At 38.2% G+C, this 19,046-nt stretch overlaps 1 protein-coding gene across 2 annotated transcripts in view; it reads left to right on the top strand.

The window, feature by feature from the left end:
* Positions 1-3,916: 3,916 nt before the first annotated feature.
* The window catches only part of LOC104368557 (transient receptor potential cation channel subfamily V member 6), a 34,665-nt gene continuing 19,535 nt past the window's right edge, over positions 3,917-19,046 (top strand). The window contains exons 1-2 of one of the 2 annotated variants that reach the window (XM_032997505.2): positions 3,917-3,959; positions 18,052-18,149. In XM_032997505.2, the coding sequence (XP_032853396.1) occupies positions 3,925-3,959; positions 18,052-18,149 (133 nt within the window). In that variant the 5' untranslated portion in view covers positions 3,917-3,924. Of the gene's footprint in view, positions 3,960-8,212; positions 8,659-18,051; positions 18,150-19,046 lie in introns of those variants that run through there. The other variant, XM_032997504.2, reaches the window with a different exon arrangement.

The raw sequence follows: 19,046 nt of genomic DNA, 5'->3' as shown, positions 1-19,046 counted from the left end.
CATGGATCGTATTTACAAAGGTAAAGCTAACTTTTTATTTTAAGTTCTATTCTCAGAAACCCTTAGAAAGGTAAAACACATACTTTAATAAATTGTTCTCTAAATGTCTGTCCTACTCAGAGTTATGAAAGTCAATCTTCTTTCCCCTTAAGCACATAGTTAGTAGTCACAGCATACATATGCTTCAGGAGATTCTTCATAACAGAAAAAATCAACTGTTCATGGCAAAAAAACCCAAACCAAACCAAAACAACAAACCAAAACCAAAACCAAGAAACTCCAGAGACAACAGGTTCATCATCTTGGACCAGCCCAGTCAGTGCCTGGAGTATGTACATGTGCCTGAAGACCTGACTTCTCAGAATAACTTTTGTTTTGTACTCAATTTTTAATAAGTGCAGGCCTGTTTTAAGGAACAGCTTCCTGGTATATTCAACATTCTCAGGAGGCAGACAGAGTAATATTTAATTTTGATCATTAATTGTTTTAATTATGTGGTTGTAATGACAAGCCTGTTTCTGCTATGGAGTAAAACTCCTCTCAACTTCTTGGCAGGGATGGTGTGAGCAAAACACCAATGCAAATAAAACGTCGTGTAGCTCTTTGTGTGTCATGGTATAACAGGCTCAAAATTCATTAGCTGATGAAGTCTAATTGGATAACATGAATGTGAAGAAAATCTCAACATATTCCAAAAAGTGCAAAAGAATTATAATGAATTTAAACTTTCTGATTCAGCACAGTGTTATGGCAGTCACTAAAAATGAAGAATTCTTCATTATTAAATAAGGTGAAAACAATAGAATCTGTAGAAAACCAAAAATCCAAACAACATAAAAATCTCAACCACTAACTTTTCCAGAAGAAATAAAGTGGAAAACAACTAATTGCTAATAAGTAATTAAATTTACAAATAAAATATTTTAGTTTTAGTAGCTACTTCAATAAATGCATTAAGTAGAAAACAACCAGTTCCATTTTACAGGAGATTTGTCATTTCCTTTCTCAGTGCTGTTAAAATCTCATTTAAAGTTTAGTTCACAGCCTGAATCAGTTCCACTTTGCATACAGCACTCTTTGGTTTCTACCATAAAATTTTCCATGAGGTGTATAACAGTACTTTTCCCAGAAGCTCAGCACAATGAATTCTACAGCCTTTAAGTATCTTTCTTAACTATTGTAATACCATACCTGCACAGAAAGAACAGGATTACTCACACAGTAACACAGTAACCTGAACCTTCCCTTGGTTAGATAACCAAAGATAATTAATAGACAGATACTTCCTCTGTCTGTGGGCAAGCTGATGAATATCCTTCTTCAGCACAACCTGCTTAAGAGGAACTTTCCTAGATTCTCTGCTCTTTTTCAGGGGGGACCTTTTTAAACTCTGTCTGCTTGGGATCAAGCTCTGATATAATCAAAGGCTTTCTAGTAGATAATGCAAGAAACCACTGGCTCCTTTGTCACTTCTCTACCAGGAAAATCTCTAAGCAGTTCTTCAGATACTGTAGGTAGACTCTACTATTTTTCAGTGATTATTTATTTTCTGTTGTTGAAAGGAACAAGTTCATGTAAACAGAGATATGTGTTTCTACCTTAATACCATTTCTAGGAACAGTGAATTGTTGAAGTTAATTTTGCAGAACAACCAGTCAGATCTGGCCTCTTCCCATGACTCCTGCTACCACCAAGACTTTCAGAACAGGTCAAGACTTCACTGGGACAATCTTTGATACTGTAATTTGAAGAGTAATAAGCACAGAGGTATTTATAGGACCTCTTAAATTTTGAGGGAGATGTTAGGAAGCAGCAAGGGCTGGCTGCACCCTAAGGATTGGAAGCTGAGCATGACTTCCCACTAAACAGTACTGGGGTCTCATCAACTAGGATAGAGCCTCACAGTACTTGAACAAGGTGAGTAGGCAGACCTGGAGATGTTATCCAGGTTCAAGCAAGAGCCTAGATTGTCAGGCCCCTGATGGGGCAGGTCTCAGATCAAGCTACGAAGTTGATACATTGATCAGAATGATGTCCAGTGATGGTAACCAAGGTACACTTATCACTAGGTAGGTCCATGTTGTCAAGGTAAGTTTAAAGTCAGTCTAGAAGTCGGTCAGTAGGTCAGGGTCCAGATCATCGGAGCCCATGGCCAAACACAAGCATAGCTGTAGCTGAGCTAAAAATTTATTCTCCCACAAAATAGCTCAGGCAGAAACTGAAGACCCAAGACAGATCTTAAATGGGGCTCCTATCTCATGGGCAGGCCATATGTATATATGTGTGTCTTTGTTTGTGAAGGCCCTGGTCAGGGCCATCAAAGCCCATTAGTGCACTCAAGAACCTAACAATAATGTCCCCTCCCAGCATGATGTGTCCTCACACCTTACAGGGATCTGGGGTCATAAAGGACTGTTTGTAAAGTGGTTTAATTGTTGTGGGTTTTCATAGGACTATTTCCTGGGACATAGAGTCAAGGACAGGGTACTGAGAAAGAGAGAAGGCATGGGAGAATTGGGGCTGGGTAGCAGAGCTCAGGCTGCATATGAGGTGCCTAAAGGCTGGGTGGGCTTGAGAAGCAAGGAGGGGATGAGGGGGACAGAAATTCACTCTATCCCTGATAAGCTTTGAGGGCAGGGAAGAGCAAGGGGAAGGATCCTAACCACACCTAGGAAACCTGGGAGGCTAGACAGGCTTTGAGGTGATGAGTGTATGGGTGGAGACCCCAGGTGGGGCTAGTCAGGGCTATTAAAGCCTTTTAGTACACTCAGGGACCTGACTAAGGTGGGAGAGGGTAATAAAAAGAAGTAAAATATTTTGACATTACATATTTTTTTGTTAGGACCTACTACTAGTTCCCTATGTGCAGGACTAGAATACCTGTTTCACATTCACTCATTCCATCTTTTCCAAGGGAATATGCTTCTGCTTTTATTGAGAACATGAGTCCTTGAGACACTCTACCTTGATCGGTCTCTTACCTAAACCAATGGTAAGCTTCCCAACTCACCAACAGAAAGCTTTCTGACTTAAGCTAATAGCTCAAATCACAACAGTAAGAAAACATCATTACACTTGCCAAGGCTTCCCCAATGAGGTAGAATCCTCCTGATCCACTCCTTCAAGTTTATTTATGAATTAGGAAGTTTCTTGGTGATTCTGTTTCACTAAGAGCTATCCTTTATATTGCCAATATAACTGGACTCATCAGAGCTCTTCAGTTCTTGCTAGCTTTTCCCAAAAATGCTACAAAGTCTGCTGCAAATGTTGGTGGGGTCATTTGATGCTGCGGTACACAACAAACACACACTGTTAATTAAGATAATTCAGCTTAAAGTTTTATCTAAAATGAGGTTGCCTCCAGCCTTTTGCAGTCCTTCAGGCCAGGAGATAGATTCACAGAATTACACATCAGGATTGGTTGCATAATGTATAGTAGTAGATCCTTAAAGGACACATATGCCCTGATATAGTTTATAATGCATTGTTAAGTTACTTATATTTAAGAGTTATCTGTCGTTTACTGGTGGCTAAGTAATTCTTATTTACACAGTAGATGAGATTTTTGTAAAGATAAGAGTTTCTCAAGACTGGTGGAGATAACAGTACAAGTATACTGCTTCTGGGATATCTAGTTATTTTCCTCTGTTACTTAGTTTTGTTTTTTGATATATATCACCACTAAGTTGTCTGATATGAAACTACATAACACTGTGGATTTGCATACAATTATCCACAACTTTGTTTTCCTCTGCTACACAAGTAAGTTACTATAACCTGAACGACTGGAAATATCACAGTCCAACAGGATTCCCTAACATATATGCAATACATCAAGCAGTTGTTGGCTTGTCACTATTACAACCTTCTCCAATGGAAGATTATCGATTGGATAATCCATCTAATGGAAGTTTCTCCAGACACATGGAGAAACTACATCACTGCTTACTACTGACTTGGTGAGTTCTTGGCTTTCTGTTCTGTGTTCAGTTTGTACTCAGAAACTATTCTTTTTCATTACTTTTTCCTGTACTACTTCTCTCATTCTTTTCTCTTACAACTCACATTTTCAGAACTTTTATAAGATGATGCAATTTCAGAGAATTACAGTACAATAAGAAATGTACAGGACAATTTTGAAAGACTGAAGTTTGATTGTAGGCTGTACTTCCACTCTTGCTCTTAAGATGGTAGTCTAAACTTGGCTAAGCAATCCATGTACTTTGTTTTCGCCATTGCTGAAATGACAGAATTTCTCTTGTGAATTTTGAAGTGGATATTTTTTAAGAGCAAGTTTTTATGAGAGGTAAGGTGAAAGATTTTTGTGAATTTGAGCAAAAAATAGAAAATTTAATTTCATTTTTAAGGTTTGAGCATATATGTGATTCAGAAAGAATATATGGAATACAACAGGAAGAAATACACAGTGGAAGAATAAGAGCTTCTGAAATGGCTTGGCATCCTGTGTCTCTGATGCTGCCCCTAAGACAGCAAAACAGACAAATCTTTGTGCTGAAATTTGTCCAAGCAGAAGGGTTGGGGCAATACTTATTTCTGACATAGACAACTTGTGTTTGCTATAGGCTAGCCAAGACAACTTGGCTACTCAGTGGCTGTACAATGCTCTGAAGATGTGTTAAACATCTAATTATGATACTTTATTTGTCTACCAGCCACTTAACATGGATTTGGGGGGGGGGGGGGGGGGGCAAATTTGAAAGGCAAATATAGAAGAGAATTTCAAATCATCATAATAAATAAGTTGCCTTCCCTTTCTTTCCTTTCTCTTCAAAAGCCACTTTCCTGACATTGTTCATTGCATACTTTTCTGTGCTGAATAGAAACCTTTAAAATCTTGCAGAAGATAAAAGTGGGGAGTTTCTACCATGTGTAGCTAATATTGTTTCTCCTTTAGGTTCAATAGGCATCCTTACTTTTACAATGTCTTTTATCTTCTCCGTTTCCTGCTAATCACAGTTCACATTCTCACAGATTTTGTGAAACACTAGGATTACACTTATATCATTGTAGTAACTTTAAAATATCACCCAGCCGTTGTAATTTTCCCACCTCTAAAGAAACTGTAAGAGAAAAACAGAGAAAGAGAAAAAAGAATATGCATTCCCATCCTGATTTGTCACCAGATAAGCACATTGGATTCAATCCTACATGCCTTCAGCACTCAAAATTTCCAAGAAGGTCAACAGGTGTTCTGTGAGAATATGGAATGTAAGGGTCAGAGCCATTCAGAAGGAAAGGAATCTGTGCCATGTACTGTGCAAATTATGTCTGTCTCTACATTAGCACTGAAATTACTTTTATAATAGGCCAGGTAACAGCCATTTTGATTTATGTTTGAAAGAAGGAAAGGACTGAAAAGATGGATGAGATGAAAACTGAAGATTATGTAGAAAATTTTCCTGTAGTCTTTTTCTATAATTTTGCTGTAATAATTTTTCCTTTTTCAAGCAGGTTGTTGGAAAAGGCTAATTTAAATTCCAGAGTCACCAAAAGTCAGTCCGTTCACACTCAGCTATTCAGATTTATGCTTTTTTTTTTTTTTTTTTAAATCTAGGCTAATGTAAAAGAAATTTAATGGACTATAAAAAATTGTGTAGTAGTGTTGCTGGCAAGATCACAATCCACAGTGGCAAAAGTGGCTTTCTTGTTCCCTTGTATTTGTAGCAGGTATGTGAAAATAGGAATTCCTTGGTTGTTGCTGAAATATTCCTGCATACTGCCTTATTTAGAAAGTTTCTATAGCTATACAAAGGGCATCACATCCTAACTGTGCCATATGCAATATTGATAGATCCCCTAGAACCGTGGACTGACTAAGCTGCACGGGACCAACATTGTCTTATCATTGATAGTCTGCTCCTAATTTTGTGTTGTTAGACACTGTAGTGTGAGGAACACATTTGTCCAGGTTGTGCTTTGTATTTCTTCATGCTTACATTGCTACTCATGGCCTATGAACATAGGCCCTCCTATTGTGTGTAAGGAGATTCTGACATCATCTGTCATATTTGTTAAGTAGGGCCAAGCTAGAATCAAGAGATTCCAGGAATCAGGTCAGTCAGAATCAGTCCAAGCCAGAAAGAAGTCAAGACACACACCAGGAGAGGGCATCACTGACAACCAGGATAAAAATCCTAGTTGCATTAGGAGCTGGTAATAAGGAACAGGTAGAGCTAGAACAGTGTCAGGAGCTAAAGTCAGGCCTTGAGTATGAGGGCTAGGAGACAGAGTCACACTATGACTCAGGAGCCATGGAAAGGGATACAAAGAGCTAAAACCATGTATCAGGTATGTGGGAAACCACGTACACCAAAACTCTACAGACTTACAATACACCCTTCAACTATTAGACCTTATCAGGTCCTTAGTTTTTGAAAAAGCTGTTTACAGCCTCCTGCTAGACTGAAAGCACAGCAGTGCTTAAGAGGTATGGCCATAATCTGCTAAAGACATTTTGATCTGTGCAATATTCTTACCTATTTCATCCATCTTTTACTTCTGTAGTCTATTACCTTTGAAAATGACCTCTAGCATGGGTTACAAGAAGACGCTCTTTTGTAGTATTAAGACTTCATATCCATACAAGTGGATATAAGGGAAACTATTGAGTCAGATTTACTGCAATCTGAAGCTATAATGAGACCTGTAATGAGTTCCCCACAACAATGTGGGGAGTCCACCTGAGATATTTGTTTGCAGTTGTTTGAACTGACCTGGCTACTCAGCTGTTGCCTTCATGGCTGGATGAGAACTCTCACCTCAAGCTGCTGTCTGTTTTTCACTTCTTGTACCTTAGAGCTGATATCTGGGTGGCAATAGCACTGCTGCCCAGAAAAGGGAGGAATGTGTCACTGCTTGCTTGTCCTGCTGATACCAGTCTTCTAGGGCTTTTACTCATTGGAGAGATAGTAGAAAGTATTTTCTGCTTCAGAGAACCGTCCAGGAAAATAGAGATTGTATTTGTCTATCACAGGCATTAAACACTTCAGTGTCTAAATACCTTCCTCAATTTTGAGTGGAGTTGCTTCCCCCTGTCAAGAATGTTAAGAGGGATACTTTATTGATATTGTCAAAAACCCCACACATTTTGTTCATAATATCTGGCTGGTGTTACACTCTAACCTCTCAATGTAGTAAGTAATACATTTTTCCCATTATGACTGTTTAATTTGACAGTTCCTCCTAGAACTGGACAACTCAGTGAATCTTACATTTTAAGATACCATTCCTCAAGTTTACCTTAAAGCTTTTTTTTTTTTTTTTTTTTTTTTTCTGTGTGGCAATTTACATTTTTTACAGGATAGGATACATCATGAGTTTACAGAAGTTTGGATGTGAATCCTGGTTTGTTAAGTCTAAGTAACATCTAAATAAACCAGGAGTTTCAAAGAGATGACTCAGCCCTTCTGTGCTTTACACACTTTTCTTCCTTACCTATTGATTCTGTCTAGGTCCAGTCACCTTGAACAGAATCCTTTTCCACTACAGTAGGAGTAAGAATGAAGGGACATTTCTGTTAATTCAGGATGCAAGAATATTAGATCAAGTCTTTAGGAAAAGATGAATAGAAACTAGGAAGTTTTTTTTCTTTTCTTTTTGTCTCCCACATAGTTTCCAGCTTCTTCACAAGAAGGATGTCTCCTCTCTTTGTTTTGATATTTAGTCTACTGCTTTGCAGACACCCTCCATGACCCTGATGATGGTTTTCTATACCAAAACCTAGACTTTGTTAAATAGAAATTTTCATTCCTTTCCTAAATAAGCTTTTCTGGAAGAAATGTGAAGAAACAACAGGAGATTGTAGAATATTAATGGAAAATGAAATATGCAACATTTACACATTAATCTACATAAACTCTTCCAACTTGTGCAGTAAAGTGATTTTGTTTGATACAGGGAAGGTGGAGTCTACAATGATGATTTCTTTAATGGTATTTGCAGACAGTTGGGGTGGGAGGTGTGTCCTCCTCTATACTACCTTCCCAGAGTGCAGTGTCTTTTAGGGCATGTTTCCACACGTCCACCCACTTAAAAGATGTTTTGCCTGACCTGTTCAGCTGTCTATTTCAAGATTTCTTAAATGTTGCTTTCCAGAGGAATTCGGGGATACATAAGGAGGATGATTACTTATAAATTCTAGACTTCAGAAACTAAATACTAGAAGCCTAGGACACTGATGCTGTATGAATTCTTCAGTGCTGTATAGGGTCTTTGTGAGCGGTAGGCTGCCGGCAAGCTACTTTTAAATCAGACACACCTTTGGGTTGGGCTATTTTGGAAACGAAGTACTTGATGAGGCTTAAGGTATGGTCTGCTAGGGCAAGTGAATTTATTTTGTGTTTTTACATGCACTTTGATCAGCTGATGCAGCTGATAGACAGTCCCCTCTGTAAGTAACAGATGGGGTGGAGGAGTGGTGACCTGTAGTGAGTCTTCCCTGACTTTTTTTCAAAGTGGAGATTGCTGGCTTTCAGGTAGCTAGGCAAGAGAGAAAAAGGGACGTGCTATGGGGGTGCCTTTATTTGGAGATAGCAAGCCCTTCTATTTCCGGATCTGGAACGAACTAAATCAGAAGTTTCAAGGCAAAAAATCCTGGGATAAACATCTGGATAAAATCTACTTACTCCAGCAGAAAAGGTACAGTACATTTCAGCCTTCTCATCTTCCCTTTCTTCTCCTGCTCTCTCCCTGTAGCTGTAGCTGATTCTCACTCTCTTCCCTTAGGCTTTTCTGCCAGTAGATAAACTTTAAACAACCCTGGAGCACTTTTCTCTATCAGATTTCTTCTTTCAAGGTGGAATGCTTCTGGAGTTCCAATCTTATCTGCTTTCACAGGTGGGTTTACTAGGTTGCAACTGAATAACCCTGAGTGCAGGACTTCAGTTGCAAATTTATAACTATACTCTTGTCTTTCCTGTTTCATTGGTAAAGCTCACAAGAAAATGCATGAGAGTCTATCTGTTGTTTTCTAAATTATTATTAAGTGTATATGTGATGTATATGCTGCTGTCGGATGAAAGAATGTTTTTTTTTGTACAGATTCTGCTTTCTGCCTCTCTAAACATAGCCCTTACTGTGGGATAGAGTGGAGATGTTGTGCCACATCCTAGTGGTCTTCCTGGGTGGGATTGCTGTTTCTCACCCCCATGGCACGAGTGTTAACATGCACAGTGACTCCTTAGACCTCACATTATCAAGAACATTACCTGTATCTTCACATGTAAACACTGAATTGAGGCTGTTTGTTACTGCCGTGCAGGGTTACTCCCTCCACACACAGGAATGCAGGAGTATTCATGGAAATCCCACTGAATGTTTTTCACTGTTCCTTGTCATTTCTGCATGCATAAACACTGCAGTACTCAATTAACAAGTTGCTTCCAGTCCCTTGTAAAATTTTTCTTTCCTCACAAAACTCTTAACATCTCTGGGGACAAAAAGGTGGCTGTGTGGGACAAAATCTATCTTTCTATATATACATATGTTTAGACACATGTATAGAAATAAGTAGGGTAATACCTTAAGAGGGACAAATGTATGTACCTGTCTTTAGGGAAAGAACTTACATATATTATCATCTATCTTCTGACCAAATAACAAAAGCCTGTTCTATTTTACTTCCAATCAATGGGACTTAAATACACTTAAAATGGGAGGGACAGTGGGAACAATAGTGTCTCTGTAGAATTTTGAAGTGTTTACATTTTAGTATGTTCATGAAGAGCATCACAAGTAACTGAAAAATAAGTTCTCAGAAGATTCTGTAATATTCAAATGAATGTGTGCAAAAGTCTGAATATATTAATTTCTTATAACTGTCTTCACATTTTTAAGTCACAGAGATGTGGAAGGGATCTCTGGAGGTCTCTATCTAACCTCCCGCTTAAAGTTGGACTATTGCCAGCAATAGGTCACACTGATTTGGCTTTGTATAACTCAGTATTGAAAGTATCCCAGACAGAGATTCCACCATATCTTTAGGTACCTGTCACAGTGTTGTAGTAACTTCCTAGTGAAAACATTTTTGTTTCAAATGCTCAACCTGAACCTCCAAAGTCATGATTCGATGCTGCAGCCCCTTGTTTTACCATCAGCTGTTACCAAGAGGCGTTTGGCCCCTTACTTCTTGTTGCTTCCTTTCACATAGGCTCCTATTAGATTGCCATTCAACCTTCTCTTTGCTTGACATTCCTCAGTCATGTGCTGCAGGCCCATGTACATCTTCTGTATTGCTACTGATAGAGGAAAATAGAAAAACTGTTAGACATATAAATCCTTCTTCATAAACTTCTATTAGATCACTCTAGTGCAACCCCAGTAGTCCCAAAAACTAACATTTCTGTGTTTCTTTATAAAACTCTGTCTAACAACACATGTAGTGCTTACAATATCATTTTGAAATCAGGTTTGCATAGCGACATAGCTGTTCGTTTCAGTTTTAGGTCTACATGTTTCCCACAGCTTTCAACTAACATTAATTAGCCTTCTGCTATTTGGTGAGAACTTACATAGTGCCAATACATGGATACTCTTTTCCTAAAGAAGTACAGGACCATTTCTCCCTCTTCTTGTTCCTACTCTTTCCATTCTTGTCCCCAGAGATGCTCAGAATATGAGGAGAAAGAAAATTAACATTGTTAATCATCAGTTATTTCTTTCATATTCTTAGCTCTGTATGGATAGAAAAACACAACAGGAAAACATTCTGTGGTGGCTTGTGTATGGGGACTGCTTTTATAAAACATTTGCTTCTGAGGAAAAACTGTTGTAAGCCAAGAGGGCTTTTACTTCGTCCTGTCATTTTGTTGTGTGGAATTACAGTGTTGTGGTTTCAGCTTGAGTCCTTCTTAGTGTTAATGGTGCTGGAATATATACAGTAATAAGCAGCAATCAAATTCCACTATTATCTTATTGAAAGCCAGTGGTAATTATGTTTCTATTTAATTAGTATGCTCTGACTGCACACAAAAAGTCTTCATGAGAAGAACAATGCTTTTTCCTGCCCTACAACTGGTGATGATAATACCTGCAAACTAACTGTTTTGGTAGTTCTCGCCTTTGCTGCAATCACTATTCATTCTCTTTCTTCATGTGTAATAGTTCTTTGAATCTTAGTGGCAGTTAATCTCAGCATTATCCATAGTGAGGGATTTATTTGGCTCAATCCTGCACTGTATAACAATTCCTAAAGGGACATTCAAGTTCAGGAGATGTAATACAATCTCCTAATATTAAAGAGGACTTAGAATTTAATTTGTCTTAATCTGCTGGTTTCTTTCTGTTCTAGAATCTCCTTTTTAAACAGCTCATTGTGGAGTACAGGGACAGTGGTCACATCTCAAATGTCCATTCTAGAATTATCTTCGGAAATAAACTCTGTGATCTGCATAGTCTGGAGCACGTGAACATAAGAACCCAACATAGTTCATAATAATGGGAAAAAAAGAGATAAATACTTATGAAAATTCAGACCTTATAGCAAAGTGAAGAGGAAGCACACACCTATCACACTCTAATAGATCCTCCAGAAATAATGAGATCCATTGCTTGATTTCTATTTTTCAGTCTGGCTTTCAGTGTAAGGGCTTCTAAAGAAACGTGAACAACATCTCCCTAGCATGTAATTTTAGAAATTCCACCATATGAGAATTGCATATGTTCATAAAAAATAACTAATAAATTATAAATTAAAGCAAGTGAATACATGGATACAGAACAATTATGTTACATTTTTCTTTCTGCTATTGCCTGCCTTGATAACTTTGATTGACAAATAATGTCTTCTGTGTGTCTCTTCTCTCACATCTGTGGCTTAGGTATTAGTAGTATCACCTGGTCTTCATGGGATGCTCTGAGGCTTAATTATCCTAATGACAATAAACCATTTAACTTGTGTGGTACATTTAAAAAAAAAATTAAACCAAAGCATTTTTACACATTAATTAACTGTAGAAAACTGTCTTATGAAAAATAATTAATTAGAGGTGCTTGGGACAATTTGTATAACTTGCAGAGAGCTATGGTCATTCCAAATGTGTGACAAAAAAACTTTATATCCCCTATGGTTTCCAAAATTTTTTGTGGCTCTTTAGTCTCACAGACATATTAGTAAAGTGCTCTGCTTACCCTGAAAAGAAATCTTTCTGAAGCTAGTAATGAATGAGATATGTCATCATAGTGTTGCTGTTCATTTGCCTAAACATTACTGAGTTTTCAGTGCACAAATTAATGTCCGACTTTCCTGTCTTAAAATTCACCATGCCTGTCAGTATTAATTGGTTCCTTTGCTCCCAAAGGTGACAGTGATATAAAGATGAGAGCTCCCAGTTCCACCACTTCATTTGTGTTAATGTTTCAATAACAGTGCTTCTGAGTACTGACAATGGGAAGAATATCTTGTTGGAAACTCTGCTGCGACATGTAAAATGAAGTCAAAGGCATCACTGGCAGCATTTCTGGTCTTATGCTGTGACACCTTCATCCTAATTGAATTTTTTAGTCTAATAATGGAAAACAAACCTCTATAATTTCACAGGGGTAAAGGTCCTCCAGAACTCACATTTCCCCAACAACGCACAGACATACACACATCTGACCTCAGTGCCTAAGATGCGGCTTAGGCTCATAGACTTAAGAAGCTAGCTGCCTTCTTAAACTTGGCTATAGGTTTCCTTGTGAAGAAGTAAACATGAAATGTGTGCTCTGAAAAAAACCCACCCCAAATTAAAAAGTTGTTAGAGAAAACTACTTAGACATGGAGTGAGGAACACAACATAGAATAAAACTGCAAGAAAATCACTGTTGAAGAGGGTTGGAAGTTTTGATGCAGGATGAGCTTATGCTTCAGAAAACAAATTTGTTTTATGAATAACTCAGTGGTAATAAAGAATAACTAACATTTGCTAAACTGTTAATCCAGTTCTAATATGAGATTATTCTTAGGTTGGTCCCAGATGCAGAATTAAAAAAAGGAGATTGTTGCAGGGAGATTGCCCTGCTGGAAGTGACTGAGCAAGATTTGTATTCCTTAGTGTGGTAGATAGCTAAGTATCTGAAGGGATAAAGACTTCCCTATCAGTTTCTTGTCTAGTAGCATCAGCTAATAGATTAGTAACCTGTATGATTTGTTTCCAGAGAAGTTCCGTTTTATGTCAGCTGAAGAGGCTTTGACATAGATGCACAAGAGGTTCCAGTTAATTTGCTGAGTTTTGCTGTTGTGCTGAAGAAATTTGCCAACCCTATTGACTGTTCAAGCTGCTGCTACCTGTCTCCTTTTCACTTTGTGCTATTAATTCCTAACTCATTCTTCAGCATCTTCTTAGATGATTGCTTTGATCAGCTTTGTGTCCAGTTAGCTTCCTGTGAGCACTCCTCTGCTCTCCTGAAGTCTTGTGTACATTTACATAAACATACCAGCAAAAGGAAAGGAGATGAATCTACTGTGGCAATCTCATGGTGAAGTGTTGAGTGTGGATATTCTGAGCACCACAACAGGGAAAGAAAAGAAAGCTGGAATAATATCGTGCTGATTAATTTATAGCTCAGTTAGAATTACTTTAGACCCTCAGTAACTGACATAGCTATGGGGATAAAGCATGAAGTTAGCAGATGTCAAACTTAAACTAGATCAAACAATAAGAAAATTCTATACAGTGAATGACTCACGTAGTGGAATTTGAGAAGGGAAGAGAAAGACATGTTCAGTTGCACCTCTGGTGAGCTCAGTCTTGTAAAAGAAGATTCAGGTGGGTTGTTCTCCAGACAGTTCACATATTTAACATATTTCCTTGCCATAAAAGAATAGCCCTATAATTCCAAATTCTTTTTATAAGAGTGAAGACTTATGGACTTGTCCTTGCATTCTTTATCTCTTCATAAGTGTAATGAGCAGGATGCACTCCAAAAGAAGTGCTTGTGAAGCTGTAAATCCCAGAGTACATATTACCTGCAGAAAGTGCTTGTGAAATCCTTAACCTTGCTTAAAACGATTTTACATGACTCCTTCAGTCAGAATCTGACCTACATTCTATCTTCTCTTTGTTTCACAATGGATTTTCGGGTGTTCCTGATTTTGTCGTCACCTATATTGAAAAACAGCTCATAACTCCCTGAACATGTCATTGAATCATCTGTTAAGAAAATTGACTGATAGTAATGCACGGTCAAGGCTTACTAAGCTACAACACAGCTACAGAAGTACTTCCAGGTGGATACTGTTGTGGTTTTCATTGTCCATCAGAGCTACTGGTTAGCTATGTAAGTGTGCTTATCCTGAACTGATCCTATAAGGCAACATCAGTACTGCCTAGCGTTACAGACCTAGTTATCTGGCTAAATTAGGAGCTTAGTGTCCCTTGAATCCATGGCTGATGAAGAGAATGATTTAGAACAGAAGCTAAATTAGATGTGCTAAATTAGAGTGTCTAAATAGGTCTCAGCTAACTCATTCCCCAAAAGCCACCCTCTCCAATCAGTGATATACTGGTACTTTATGGGAACTAAGCATCTACAGGAACTAGAATTGTAAAATTCATGCTGTGTTTGATGGGTTAGGAATAAAATTGGGTAAATATGCAGAACTTACCGAGAACTGAAAATGTTTTGAAGGTTCTAGATTCTGGTGACTTTTATATTAGTGAATTTAGCTCACCTAATACTTGACATTTACATGCTCAATACATTTCTATATTGTATTAAAAATAACTTGATAATTATAATGATATGTTTTAAATGAGAGTAAAATGTTTCCCAAGTTATGGAACAGAAAATTAAATGAGAGTAAAAGCATATGGCATAAACATGTAAGTCACGGACCTTTGAGGCATCAGAGGCAGTGTACCATGACATGTGCCAACACTTTGGGTTCTTCACCAGCTTGCTGTTTGGTCTGGGATGTCTGTTTTTTTAAGCCCAGTTTGGAGTAGAAAGGTTTGGCAATTTGACCCTAAATTTCTGAAAGATAAGTACAGTAGTTATTAGGTGTCTCCCTCTTAGCAGGTTTGTAATTTAATTAGTTGTTTACAAGGGCTTTGGAGGATTTTGTGAGAAAAGTATTGTGTTTGTGTCCTCCCACACTGTCTCTTGCCCAATCCTTCCTCCTCTCTGAGGTCATTTGAGGGATAAAGGCCTACCCAGTGAAGCATCAACATATTAATTATAGCATTGTTTATAGTATTGAAACCCCACCTCCTTCTCACTTCCTGCCTCTGAAATTTCCATTCTTCAGGAACTGAGTGGTTCTCAGCCAGAATAATCGCAGAGATAGCAAGCTAACTTCGCTAATACCGAATCTTAACACTTTTGTTCAAAGTGTCTCTATTTTGCTCCTATTTGTCTGATCCTAGATGCAATGTTCTCATCAAATCATGTTGTAATTAGCAACTAACACAACTGATGTATGAGTAAGCTAAAGAGGGAATACTTCCCAAAGCAGCAAGGCTAAGAGTTTGAAGAACACATAAAAATATCTCAGAGTGCTTGCCTGGTTTGTTCAAGAGGGTTCTTTACATTCTGAATGTTTTTCTTTCTCCTCTGTTCTTCAGGATTTTTCTAGTCTGGTTTCTAGTGACTTAAATAATGGGTTGCTGTTGGTGACAGTAAATGCTTCTTTTATGGAATGATAAATATAATGTTCAGTTATGCTTTTACTTGTAGCCCATGCCCATTAATTTATAGTTATTCAAATGATTCCTATTTCTCTGTAATTCTGATACTTCTTTTTGTTTTTCTTTATCCCCCAACTTCTCTCAAGTCTGTTAGTACTTTTCTGCTATAAGGGTGTGCAGAACTCACACATTTCAGGTTGATTTAATCCAGAGATAATGGCATAGGAAATACTTTTTTTTTTTTTTCTTCAAGATTCTACTGTTCATAAAAGAATAATTTAAAGAAAGAGATATGTATTTCTGTAAGCCACAGAATTTTTTGCCTGTTTTTCTATGGTTTTATTGTTAAATTATCCTATACCTAATAAGCACAAGTTTTGAGAAAACATTTTGTGCAATGGGCCATTTATATTCTTTCTTATCTGATGTGCATTTTCTTGAGGCTTATAATAGAGTTATTTTCATAGATAATGTATTCTAAAATCAGTGTTATCACCTAACGCAAAGCATGTATTGCTTTATATAGTATTTGCCATATAAACTTGTATATATATATCTTGCATATATAAATCTTGCAACTAGTAATACTAGAATACAAGAAAGAAATCTGGGGCATCACAAGCAGAAAGCATTGAGTATACCTCCAGGCATATGGTTTGACTAATGTATTTGTCCCACATGCTTGTATGTGGGTAAGACTAACATCCAGTCTATTTGTTAGATTGTAGTAAAAGGACAGACTGGGCCTGGTAGAAAAAATAGGGCTGACATTCTCCTTGTTCATATCAGTTTGAATTTGTTATTGTCCTACTGTGTTCCTTAGATTTATTCCACATCACGCATTACAGTTTGACCTGAGCCATGCTGCATAGTTAAGAACAAATTAAATATCTGTACTACAAGAAAGCAGAAGTGACATAAAAGCACAAAATTTGCATCAGAACAGAGATCTAAAACTGAATTTATGCTATTTGCAGAGAGGAATCTCTTTCTATTTCATATTGAAAATTCATGAGATATAGGGTGCTTCTTTGGGGTTCAGGGTCTTTCTTCCCCTTAAATCTTTAGCTCCTGATCTTGGACTACTTACAGTTCTTTATTTGTATAGAAACAAAAGTCAAAAAACCCCACCCCAAAACACTTTCTATGGATTAAAAGATTAATCTGAAAATATTCAAGGATAACAGAAATATTTACCCCAAATTAGTAGATTTTGTTCTATTTTTTTGTGATTTTTGGTTGGCCAACTCATTATTTTGAACATTGGGAAAGCTTATTTGGATGCTGAGCAAACAGGCATTGCTGGTAACTCTTTGCACCCTCCCTTCAGGTACTTATACACATTGATAAGATCCCTGCCTGTGCTTTCTCTTCTCCAGGCTAAACAATCCCTGTTTTCTCAGCCTTTCCTCATATAAGAGATGCCTTAGTCCTGTAATGATCTTTGTGGCCCTTTGCTGAACTCTCTGTAGTAGCTCCATATGTCTTTTGTACTGATAGTCCTAGAACTGGACACAGGACTCTAAGTATGGCGTTATCAGAGCTGAGTAGAGTGGGAGGATCACCTCTCTTGATCTGCTATTTTCATCAAAGGACTTTGCTGTAGTGAAGTTTAGTGACTGTACTTGTAAATTCTTCATCAGCCCCAAAGGAAATAACCCAGACCCTCATGGAAGACTCAAGGGCATTCTTCAACTGTAGGTGAACCATTCCATCTGGAATTTGTTGGATGGCATGCTCTTTCCCAAGACTGGAATACATCTCAGTTCTCAACAATTTCCTCAATTTTCTCAGCATCAGAGAAAAAATTAGTATAGCTAAGCTTTTAGATTTTTCCTCATGAATTTGTATGATGTGGAATGACGTTTCAGAGCTCATTCATAGGAGGCATTGCTATGACACAGGGAATTCTTCTTTGTACTTCTTTTTTCCCCGTTCATTATGGGAGCAATTCAGATGTCGACCTTTTTTTAATTTATTGTGCTGTACAAAAATATTTTACTGGCTTTTTTCTGCCCTGAGATAATTATCTCTGCTCCTGAGATAACTAGTCCACTGGCAGGAGGGGTATCATATTTTGTTGTCTTTTGTGCCTCAAAATGTGGGATATGCAAGCCAGAAACATTGTAGAGTTGATTATTAATTTCTCCTGTCTTTCCTTGTGCTGTCACTATATCGTTAAGCGTCAGTAAGTCAGGAGATGATGACCTGCCTGGGTTTTTAGCACTTTTTTTTTAGCAACTTTTTTTTAGCACAGCTTTTTTTTTGCATTCAAAAAATACCTGAGATGGTAGGTGTGCATTACTGATTTGTCAGTGAAAATGTTGAAGATACATACTGTCTCAAGCAAAGGCCATGCTAGCTCTGGTGAGAAGCACCATGTGTTTGACTGCATTCCTTATCAGCCACTTTTTCTTGACTACAGGATCTGGGAATCCCCACTCCTCCAGGCTGCCAAAGAGAACAACCTCCCAGCCATTAGGAAACTTCTCACTGAAGGAACATGTGATATCTATCAGAGAGGTAACTCGATTATTTGCAACAAATGATTTTCTGTGAAAGGCAAAAGCCTGCTACAAAGAATAGAGTACCACATTTGTTAGTTTGTTAAAACATTTGCATTAGCAGACTCAAACTACTTAACTCTATGTCAGCAGCTTTGCAACTGAATGACCTGGTTTGAGCCCAGAAGGCAACTGAGCACCATGAAGCTGTTCACTCACTCCTTCTCCTTCAGGGATGGGGAGGAGATGAAATAACAAAAGGCTTGGGAATGGACACAAGGACAGGGAGGGATGACTCACCCATTATGGTCATGAGCAAAAGACAGTCTTATTTGAGGAATGTCGTAGTTTGAGCCTGGTCGGCAACCAACCCCCCGCAGCTAATCACTCCCCCTTCCCCCTCCCCACCTGGGAATGGGGGAGGGAATTAGAGGGGTGAAGGGAGACTCGCAGTCTGAGATAGGAACAGTTTAATAATGGCAATAAAAAGAGAAAATTAATGATGATTATAGGAAAAAGAAAGAAATATATAAACAGGCAATGCACAGCGTAATTGCTCACCACCTGCTAACCAATACCCAGCCCATTCCCGGCCAGTGACCCCGAGATACCAAGATCCCACAATCGCAATCCTAGAAGCGAGAGAGAACCTTCCCAACCACCCCTTCTTTACATAGTGAGCACGATGTTCCATGATATGGAATATTTCACTGGCCAGTTAGGGTCAGGTGCTGTGGCCGTGCTCCCTCCCTGCTCCCTGTGCCCTTGCGCACGGGCAGGACATGGGGAGTCGGGGAGTCCTTGAAGTCTCGGTAGCAGCTGAAAACATCAGTGTGCTATCAGCATTCTTCTCATACCAAACCCAAAGCTAAATCCAAAACACAGCACTCATCTAGTCCCTGGAAAGGAATATTAA

The sequence above is a fragment of the Tyto alba genome, unplaced genomic scaffold (assembly GCF_018691265.1).
Source record: "Tyto alba isolate M040663 unplaced genomic scaffold, T.alba_DEE_v4.0 Super-Scaffold_14, whole genome shotgun sequence".
In the NCBI taxonomy this organism is placed as follows: domain Eukaryota; kingdom Metazoa; phylum Chordata; class Aves; order Strigiformes; family Tytonidae; genus Tyto; species Tyto alba.
The sequence above is the reverse complement of the archived record's forward strand: the minus strand, read 5'-3'. Positions and strand labels throughout refer to the sequence as shown.